The 11,183-nt window shown below is 31.2% G+C and overlaps 1 protein-coding gene across 2 annotated transcripts; it reads left to right on the top strand.

Annotated features, from left to right (window-relative positions):
• The first annotated feature begins 1,051 nt into the window (after window positions 1–1,051).
• Window positions 1,052–10,959, top strand: LOC118042296 (MADS-box protein SOC1). 2 transcript variants are annotated; one of them, XM_035049929.2, is made up of 10 exons: window positions 1,052–1,232; window positions 1,446–1,490; window positions 1,631–1,728; window positions 1,875–2,066; window positions 8,525–8,606; window positions 9,189–9,250; window positions 9,366–9,465; window positions 9,560–9,601; window positions 9,835–9,876; window positions 10,579–10,959. In XM_035049929.2, exons 4-10 carry the CDS (start codon window positions 1,885–1,887, stop codon window positions 10,735–10,737), a joined length of 669 nt encoding a protein of 222 aa, XP_034905820.1. In that variant the 5' UTR covers window positions 1,052–1,232; window positions 1,446–1,490; window positions 1,631–1,728; window positions 1,875–1,884; the 3' UTR covers window positions 10,738–10,959. The 2 variants fall into 2 exon arrangements, with proteins under 2 accessions (XP_034905820.1, XP_034905822.1); XM_035049931.2 differs by lacking the exon at window positions 1,052–1,232 and having other exon boundaries at window positions 1,299–1,490; window positions 1,816–2,066.
• Window positions 10,960–11,183: the final 224 nt, after the last annotated feature.

Genomic DNA, 11,183 nt, shown 5'->3' with positions numbered 1-11,183 from the left:
GTGTGCCCACTCCTGTTAGTGACCTCCCTCGGTGTCATTAGATTCATTTTGTAGAGATCTTTATGATTGTACCAATGATGTCATAATCGTAGATTCGATTTACCTCTAAGATCTTTTGTAATTTTCAATATCCCATTTAGTACTCATTTCATAAAAACCTAGATTCAATAAAAACCCAAATTTTAATTTTGATTGATAAGATAGAAGATTCAACAAAAACACATCCCAATTGTCCATGTTTTCATATATCAAAAGAAGAAAACCAAGATGAAAATGAGGGTACTATTGAGAAAAAAAAATTCTTTAAACAAGTCTCATTCATCATGTATTAATATGAGACGAATAAAAAAAGGAACAATTTTTACTTTTGCCGACTGGTAAGATAAAAAACTTGATTCAAAAAGTACCAATTTTCCGAAAAGAGGATAAAAAACCTAACTCGAAAAATCTTAAAAAAGACAAGTTAAAGCAATTGGCCCTTGCCAACCCTCTCTCATCTTGTTTTTTTCTTAGCATCACCAAGAAGAACACAATTATCAAGTGTTAGATCTAAAATCAACCCTCCATTGTAAAAGAACCCCATATCAATCTCCAAATTCCAAAAGAAAACCATTTCAAATATCAACTTTGGAACCAAGTAGTTGACCCAGAACAAGACAAAAATAGCTCATCTTTCTCTAATCGTTTGATTTATGAGAAAACAAGAAAAAGAGTTGTTATTGTCATAGAGAAAGAGAGATAAGAAATCAATTTCAATGAATAGTTTTCAATCAATTCATGTTGGTTATAATATACACGAGGGTATTTCGATCATTTCCTCAAATTAATTATTTTTTTATCTAGTATGCAAATTTTGTTTTTCAAAACTTGACAGGCAAAAGTAATTTGTTATTTTCATATGATAGTAATAAGTCTTTAAATTTTGTTACTCTTAATAGGTGGGTTCTGAGGAATTTTGATAAAGATGAAAGATTGATGAATAAGGAAAGGTGGGTCGTTTGTGCGAGGTCTTTGCTGACTCTCTGGGTGGTGGTGACTAAAAAAGGGAATTTGAGTACCATCAATCACAAAAGAGACTAAAAAATAGTAGCCAGACAAAAATCTTTGTGGTTTGGCCATTACCCACAAACCTCAGGTTTTTACTGTTTAACAAGTTGTGTTCCTTTTTTGTCACCTTTATTTCTTACCGGTTGCTCCTCAAGTACAGGCCCCTCTAGGTATCCGCCAATTCGGTAAGATTTCCAAATCTCCCCTCTTTGACTGCTTTTTTTTCACCTCTCCCGTGCTATATGAATTGGAGAGCATGCCTTGTGGCTTGCCTTGCACATCCTCTTTGAGCAAATCAACCGCATCTCTACTTCTCTCAGTAAAAAACTTATTGGCTGTTTTTGGGTACTGCCTTTTATCCTCGGATTTCCTTAGCTGCTTCCTTTTCTGGCTTGTAGCGTTCTCTTCATGATTAAATATCTCGTGGGTTTTTTGCCTATTCGGTAGGTTTCTCTCATTTTCATTAAGGTTCTGTCTATTCCTTTGGCTTCTTGAAACCATTTTTCAATTGATTCCTTCCCTAGCATTTACTCTCTTGCATCCTTCAATCAATCCATCAAGAGTACTGTTGCTTCTTCAACAGGGTTGTCTGGTCGTTGCTTCCAAAGTCCAGATTTTTGTAGTTCTTCCTCCTCGTTACCTAGAAACTAGAAACCCTTTCATCTGGGTGGAGTCTATTTGGTAAGCTTAACTTTACTCACTCCCTCTTTGAATCAAATCCTTTTTGCTTCACGAAGTCTATTTTTTTTGTTTTGTTTTGAATTGAAGAAATCTGTAAACTAAGCCAAGTCTTTTCAACATGTATTGGTCCTCACATGCTTGAGAAGGTAAAGAGAAATGGTGAGAGGAAAGACTCAAATGAGGCGCATAGAGAACGCTACAAGCAGGCAAGTCACCTTCTCTAAGCGGAGAAATGGACTACTGAAGAAGGCTTTTGAACTATCAGTTCTTTGTGATGCTGAGGTCGCCGTTATCGTCTTCTCTCCTAGAGGGAAGCTCTATGAATTTGGAAGCTCAAGGTATCATCTTTTGCACTACTTTTCAGCGTTCCTTTCATGGTTTATACATATATATATGTAGAGTTAATTCATGTATCACTCTCTCTCTCTCTCATCAAACCACCCTCCTCTTTCCATGGAAGCTTTTGAGTTCCTGCATTGTTTTTCCTTTTCATTTTCATATACCATGCGGGTATGGTTCCCGCACCCTAGGGTTCTATATGCAAGATCTCATTAGTGTGTCTCTCTCTCAGAAACAAACAAGTCAGACACGTGTACACATAGTAGCACAGACCTTGATCCTTGCAGGACTTTGGGATTCTCTTGTTATCCTCTACTACGATCATAGTGATTCCTTTTCTCATACCCTTTTCCTTTCTAATTATTTTTCTCTCTGGGATTTGAAGTTTTTGTGTACGATATAGAGGCATGTAGAGTTAGTGAAAATCCGTATTATAAACTCTACTTCTCGTGCATATGGACCCCAAATAAATCTGAACTGTGCAGATAACGGTCTAGGCGCCCAACTCAGGGTTCAGTGTATTTATTGGTATACTTGTAGAGATAATATTACGACTGTAGGCTTTCCTGTTGATCAGATTTGGGTACAATGCCAGCGGAATAAAACACTTTAGCAGTTTCACTTCATTACTAACAAAGTGAACACAGACTATGAGTTCGTAGATCAACTTGTACCCGTATTTCCTATAAGTTTTCAAGCTACAAAAAAAGAATATATATATATATAGAAAGAAAAAAAAGCATCCAGAGGGGTATTATTTCGGTAATTAGATTAGCGGAACAAAGCCTATGCCAAGTTGAAAACTAATTATCGATTAGTCATAGAAAAAAGAAAAAGAATCATGCAATACTTATGATGCATGCAAACACCTGTTATATGTGGTAGGGTCTCTTGTCCATTAAAAAAAAACAGAAGATGTTAGGATCCCTTGTAATAACAATTCGTGATCTCTTCTTATATACATGAAGTAGCATCACTTGCCAGTTCAAAACAAAGAGGTAGCATCCCTTACAGTAGTTGTTGATATGGAAGAAACAGCGTATTTAGATTTTATAGTCAATAAGGTACTTCAATTCTTGAACCAACTTGGATGTATGTTGAAGTTAAGTTTTTCTAGTTTAGCTTGAAATAAACTATCTAGCTAGGGATTGTCGAGGAAATTTTTCAACTGCAGTCTGTCTTGAGAAATTGACGGTATATGTCTCTCTAGTGTGCTTAGAGAAGGAAGGACCAGAGGGTACCATGGATAGACTCTTTCGCAATAATAGTCTTAGAGGCTGCTCAAGTGCAAATGTTCCTAATAAATGGGTACATGAACGTTTCAAATTCTTTTGAAAGAAGATTAACACGAGCTATTTCTACAGGAAAGGGAAGAAAAAGGGTTGATTAGATTCCGTTAGTTGTTTAGTAATTTTTTAATTGAATTATTACTGGAGATTGGATAATATACCCTGGTTTCTGGTTTTAAGCTGTAATAGTTTGTTTGAAAATGGTTGCAGTTGCTTTTCAAAGTACTTTTCACTTTAAAATGCATCAAAATGATATTTTTTTATTTTTTAAAAATTAATTTTGATATTAGCGTATTAAAATGATTTGAAAATACTAAAAATATATTAATTTAAAAGCAAAGAAAAAAAATAAAAAAAATTTTAAATTTTTTCAAAAAATTTTGCCAAAGTATCCACATTTGTGGTAATGTAGTGAATTTCCTCACTTAGAATGTCATCTTAAAGTGATATTAAGTTCATGGAAATATCGTAAGATTATGAATATTTTTGTATTTGGTTTATTTCTGTTTAATTTCTTAAGGAATCTCACATTCTAAAAATGTCGCCTCCCCTGGTTTTCCTTTCTATGGAATGGAATTGATTCCATCACTTAATTTATAGAATCCCACTTTTACAAATTAAGTTTTCCTTCAATGGAATGGTAATACATGTTTGGTTGTGGTTGCTTTTTAAAATGCTTTTCACTTGGAAATGCATTAAAATAATATTTTTTAAAAATTATTTTTGATATCAGCACATTAAAATGATCTGAAAACACTAAAAAATATTAATTTAAAGCAAATAAAAAAAAAAAATTTCATTTCATTTCATTTCAAAAACGCTTTTGAAACACAAAAACAAACAGGATTGTGTGATAAATTCTAAATATAAAATAATATGAACTTAATTTGTATTTTCATATGCCTCAGTATAAAATGACAAATATCCAAATTTTAAAAATAATCAAGGAGAGCTTTCATGATTTTTCATACAAATAAACTTTGCAATTTCAAAAGACTAGATTTCATTATAACACCTGATGACTTGTGGTAAGGGTGTGATAGTATCATGCTAGTTACCTTAAGAATTTGTAATAAAAACAAAGTTCATTCACAAACATCGAAATACAAGAATATTGAATTCCAGAATCATTTCTCCAATCTCGTTTGATAAAGTCTGCAGTTTACTTTTTTCAAATTACCAAAACTTGTTTCTAGTTTTCTAAAAATTATGCCATGTTTTAAAAAATATACCTAAAGGAAAATTTTTCATTTATAATTAGCATATGAAATATAAAACATATTATTATTATTATTATTATTATTATTATTATTATTATTATTATTATTATAACAATGACGTGATAATAATTGTAACGAGGTGACAGTGTGAGAAACTAAAACCTAGGAATAATATGTTGTGGAAAATTACCTCATGACTTAGAGAAGAGCAAGTAGAAGAATATCATGAAGTGCAATAAGAGAAAATAAAATAAAAAATAAAATTCTCAACTAATATAATATTAAATGATAAAATTAAAAAAAAATATTAATTTAAAAAATTTATCAAAGTAAATTTAATAAAAAAAAAAAAAAAACAAGTAAAAAGACCAAAAATAACGAGTTATTTTGAAAATTTACAAAAGTTCTTATAAAAAAAAAAAAACAGATCTTAATCATTAATAATGTAAATGCTAAAAAATAAAACTGAAAAATATATAAGTTTTTTTAAAAAAAAACTAAGTAAACTCGGGTGAACTTTCAAAACTTGAACTAATATTTCAAACTCACAACTCATGAAGAAATTGAATTCCTAACTAATTTAATATTGAATTATAAAATCAGAAAATACATAGATTTTAAAAATTAGCCAAAGATAATTCAATAAAGAACAATAAACAAAAATACCTGAAATAACCAGATCATTTTTTAAATTAGTGAAAAATTCAGCAAAAAGCAAATAAAAAAAATAACAAAGCCCAGTCTCTAATTAAATAAATGTTGAAGGACAAAACTGAAAAAATATAAGCTAAAAAAAGAAAATTCAAGTAAATTTAGACAAACCTTCTAAACTTGGGTTAACTTTTAAAGCTCGCAATCCTTGAAATCCTCATTCAAGAAGTTTGGTTCCCAACTAATTTAATATTGAAGGATAAAATCATGAAAAAAAAATACCAGTGTCAAAAAATTTCCATAGTAAAAAATATATATATACCAAAAGAATGAGGATCAAGTTTGATAGGAAAAATAAACTTAAAAAGAATGAAATTGTAAAAAAAACCAATTTAAGAAAAGATCCCAAATAAAATAAATAGCAATCATAAGAATGAAAATCAAATTTGAAATATAAAAAATGATAGAGGGGTGAAATTAAAAAAAATAATCTAATTTTATAGATTATTAAACAAAAAAGAAGAAATAGTAATTCAAAAGGACAAAGATTAAATGTTACATGGGAAAAAAAAGGCCATTGATGTCAAACCAAAGTTGTGTTTGGTGCGCACGTTGCCTCATCGTGGAGTGGACACCGAGATCTTTTAAATGCCACTATAAAAGGTAGTGTTTGGTAACTGGATGGCTCAACACGCGCGTGTGAGGTCCGCCCACTTGTTGGTGTGGGTGTGACACGTACCAACAACTTTTTGAGAAAAATAATATTTAATAAATACTTAAATACAAAACTTTCCCTTAGTCTCCTTAATATTAACCAAAATACCACAGGGCAACTATGTAATTTTATTGTGTAAAAAAATAAAATGACTAATTTAACCCTTTATAATTTGAAAAAAAAAAACATTTGTATCATAGTGAAAAGATTACCTTGTTCCTAATGTTTAATTCAAAAGTTTTTTTAGTTCAAGGACAATTTTGTAATTATACTATTACAATGAATAATATTTAGAGTCTTGGTGAATAATAACTTAGCTAGTAGACTTGATTTTTTTTTTAATAGGAAACTTATGGTGGCCATGTTTGATAGTGATTATGGTGATGAAAATAGAATTAATGATAGTTGTTCTAATAACAAAACAGATGATAGCGATGATGAAAGTGGTGATGCTTAGGAATTGAGTCATTTAAAGAGGAGAATAGTAGTAATAATGTATTGTAATTTTAGCTGTTGTATAGCAGTGGTGGTGGTGTGAGGATGTTGGCATGTAGTAGCATGATTTAAAGGCAAAAAATAAAAAATAAAAAACCAAAACGTACTTTTTCTTTAAAAATTTGATTTGATTTTTAAAATTGTTAATTTTTTTTTTAAAAAAAAAACCATCCCATCTCATTTTTAAATAAAAACTAGAAATAAAAAATCATAATGGTAACAAGCAACAACTTGAATTCTAGACTAATTCCTTTATGAACTCTTAAGAAAATATAGTTATCACATGATTCATAGATTAAGAAAAAGTCACCAAATATTCACCGTATGGATGGCAAAATCTACATCACAAAACTAAAAATCTGCCTATTAATATTTGTAATAAAATTGAATAAAGTTTTTTTTGGGATGTTGTAATAGATTAAGATTTAGGATTTTCATTTAAAGATTTTAAGTTTTTTTTTTTATAGTAATCAAGAGAGAATATTATTAAGATTTAGCCAGTATCATTAAAAAAATAACAAACTGACTAAAAACACTTCCAGTAAAAAAAGCAAAGAAACAACAAAAAATATTAATCATGAGCATTAGACCATCTCAAGGTACAATCTGAACATATAACTAGATTAACTTATACAAGTAAAATTTTGAGATCTAACATGAAGCCATTGAGCTAATCGATGGAAAGTTAAATTATAAATTTTATTCCAATTAGAATTAACAAAAAAAACTAATTTGTTACGGGTAATCCAAATAAACCACAAGATATCACATCAAAGCATATAGATGTTTTAGATGTTTTTGTATTGAAATTTTCCAAGTAACAAATGATTCTATTACTGCAAAGGAAGCTGAACAGTCTTTGACATACATCCATTATACCCAATTCATTATATAGAACATTTCAAAATCTCTAAATCACAGAACAATGAATAAAAAGGTGATCAATAGTCTTAGTTTCCATACCATAAAAAGAACAACAAGCATCATCATAGCTAATAATTCTTTTGTAGAGAAAAAAATCGCCTGGTTTAAAGGTTTTAAGTTAAAAAGGGTGAGATGTATTTTTAGAATGGTGGAAGAACTACCAAGTATCATCGAGCCTCCCGTTGAAAAAAAGAAAAATTGAACAATGAAGGCCATCCTTCTTCAAGTATCCAAGTTATTATTTCCCTGCTAATAATTGCAAGAATCTATGGCTCGTCTATTTTTTTAAATCTTTTTTGGAATAGTTTAGATTGATAGGCTTAATTTAAAGTTTGGGGTCAACTTTTGATTTGACTCCTTTACTCATTATTATGTAACCAAATTTCTCAACGAGGCTGCCATAGAATTTTTAGCCATATTCAATGCCATTCTAATATTATGTCTGAAAAAGAGTTGTAATAACTATTAAAGGCTTGATTTTTGCCCGTAGACCACATTATGTATATCCTTAAATCTGTGGACTTTTTTCATTTCGCTCAAAACCGACCATCCTTCTTATAATAATTGTTTTTTTTTTTTTGTTAAAGATTTGTTGTTATTTTTTATTGGTTGATTTACCTTCTGTTTTTATTCGCTGGCTTTTACACAAAAAATTGATTAAGCATTGTTATTATAGGAGATTTGTTAATGTCTCGAGACAGTAAGAGTTGGAACAATGATGACTAGTGTTTCCCTAACTAAATGTAATCTAAGAGATTTTCTATGTATATACCCTTCAAACTTACCATAGTATGAGTATTCTGTATATCTTTTTTCGTCTTTTTCTAAATAAAAATTTGAGATTGTGTTTCTTTTTCATGTTTAAAACATGCAATAAAAAAGAATATGCCTATTTGTTGGAGTTCGATGATCTTTCCACAACCATTGGATTTTAGACTTTGTATTTTTATAATCTAGAGTTTCCCTGTTTTCTTGATACCGGTGTTCTTCAGCCGTTGAGGAAAACTTTCTAACTCCGCCACTGGCTGGCCATAGTTAGAAGCAATACGCATATGTTTTGTTCAGTAGTTGGATCTGTAGAGAGGAACACTCATTTATTTCGTTTTCATGTTGTTTTGTATAAAAATGCAATATGTATTCATAGCGTTGTTATTGGACATCAGCGTGCAGGAGACAATTGAACGTTATCAGAGGCATGTGAAAGAAAGCAACACAAACAAGCAGACAAGCGAACAGAACGTGGAGGTTATCCTTCCTTTCTCTTCTATCAAACCTGTGATTCTAAGCTTCAGTTTCTATGAAAACCTGCAGATTGTTTTTTATTTATTAAACTGCGAGTCATAAGTGATCAAAACACTCTAAAGAGGCAAGTATATATAAAAAATAACAGCGAGGAATCCATTATTACATGCACTAGGATACATGGCTCCATGTAAAGGATATTGCTACATCTTGCAGATTCTTTGGTATTTGGTATCTAGTAATAAATAAGCAGTGTTATATCTTGCCTTCTTCCCCCTTGTCAAATAAGCAACCAAAGTGATATGAACTTGTCTAGTTCAAAAATGGACTTCTGCATTTTTTAGATAAGAGTTCATTGCATAGAAGAATCTCTAAAAAGGGATATGTATCTTATTGGTTTTGGTTCTATGCTGCTTGCATAGATTTATACGTTTAGGCATCTTTAAGTGTCAGTTCCGTTTCTGAAAAAAAATATTTAACATCGATTACTTTCCCTTTTCTTCTGCTTTTAGTCTCTTTGGTTGCCAGCAAAAACTTTTGGCTTTCTCCCTTAATTTTCTAATGTATATAAATTTGGAATGGCAGCAACTGAAGGGCGAAGCAGCTAGCATGATAAAGAAGATAGAGATTCTTGAAGTTTCAAAACGGTTCAAAGGACTAGTTTAAATCTTTTGTGCTTATAGTATAGTTTGATGAATTGATTGACTCTTGGAATTAAATATTATAATTAAATGTTTGAAAATTAATTTTAAAATGCTTCAGAAAGCTACTGGGAGAATGTTTGGGATCGTGCACTATTGAAGAACTGCAACAAATCGAACAACAGTTAGAGAGGAGTGTAGGCACCATCCGAGCTAGAAAGGTTTGGCCATAAACATCATTACCACTTTGTTTTTGCTTCAAGTCTTATTCAGCTGATAACCTAGCTAACATTCTCGTTCTTTCCCTATGCTCAGAATAAGGTTTTCAGAGATCAGATTGAGCAACTAAAACAAAAGGTATATAATCACTTCATTTTTATGCCAAGAACTAGTGAAAATAGAATTCAAAGGCTGTGAGAAGTTGAATTTCTGTGATTCCAAATTATGTTTCAGTAAAGGTACTTGGCATCTTTTCTTCTCTTCCCCGTAGAATTCCTTGCAAACATATGGTGACGTGGTAAATAAGATTTTTTTAAGACTGTTCCGCAAATTGCTAACTTTATGTTCCATGTCCTATACGTATGTTTCAGGAGAAGCTACTTACAGCTGAAAATGCAAGGCTGTCTAACAAGGTGAAAAAATTTATACTTGTAGTCGCTACTATTATTTTTTGGCCATGAACTTCAATTATTTCTCATTTTGCTGTCATCGTCATCAGCAGTTATTACCCTTTCTCGGTAGCTTTAACTAAACCGTTATCTCTAATCTAGTTGTTGTTGGCTATATTGGTTTAGATGTTGAATGCATATCTAATTATTTCAAACAATTCTAGGATGGAGAAGAATTTGAACTTAATGGAAGTTTTGAAAATTTTCGATTTGCTGGCATGACCTTACTCTTTTATCATGGAATTTCATTTATGAGAGACTACGTTCTTGCCAGGAACCAAGATCATCCTCCACATGAAAATGATTTGGAAAATCCCACTTTGAGAAACAAGCTCCTTTATGAGAAAATAAAATAAATAAATAAAGTCAAATTGTATTCATCACATTTCCATCAATTCAACCCAATTGGATTGAATTATAAATAATAAAGTGTTTACCTACAGCATCAACTCGTCATACTTTGTTAACAATTTAGTCCAATTAATTTGAATAGACAACCTGTAATTAACAAATACAGGTAAATTTGACGAAATTTTTTCCTCTGGAAATTGTTTGCCAAATTAACTAGCACAAACTCAGGGGTGAAATTGTGGGGTTGATCTTCTTTTTCAATGTATTTATAAACAACAAACTTGTTTATATACCATTATATTGTTTCCTTTTCAGTCTGGCGTACAGCCATGGCGAGTACTCTCAATGGAACAGAGAGAGAATTTACCCTGTGAAGAACAGAGAGAGAGCAGTTCAGTTTCGGAAGATGTGGAGACCGAATTGTTCATCGGACTACCAGAAACAAGAACAAAGCGCCTCCCTCTAGGAAACTAGTGGTGAACGCCATCTTATTGTGAGACCAACCTTCTCATATTCATAAATATTCTTAGACTTTAACTGTATTGCATTTGCGCAAGCAACAACCACGGCAATATTATTATTCTAAGAGCAATTTATATGCTGACTGTTAAAAAAGCTACCAGCCTACCATGAAGGAGATTAACTAAAATTGTAACCAGATATATATTTATTGCATATCATTAGACATCATGATCAGTTTCGTGTGTGCATTTTGTTCAAATATTTGGTTACTTCATGGGATGATGATGCTCATCCCTCAGGCACTTCATTCTTGCAGTAAATAACGTTTGATTCTGGGGATTTTAGGACAATTAAATCATTTTATTAACAGAACTAGTCCGAGGAATAGGAAAAATAGATGTAGCTCCTAGAGGGAGGATTGTCCATCATGAAATTTAAAAAAGAAATAAAAATTGTAC

This window comes from Populus alba, chromosome 2 (genome assembly GCF_005239225.2).
Source record: "Populus alba chromosome 2, ASM523922v2, whole genome shotgun sequence".
Taxonomy (NCBI): Eukaryota; Viridiplantae; Streptophyta; class Magnoliopsida; order Malpighiales; family Salicaceae; genus Populus; species Populus alba.
The sequence above is the reverse complement of the archived record's forward strand: the minus strand, read 5'-3'. Positions and strand labels throughout refer to the sequence as shown.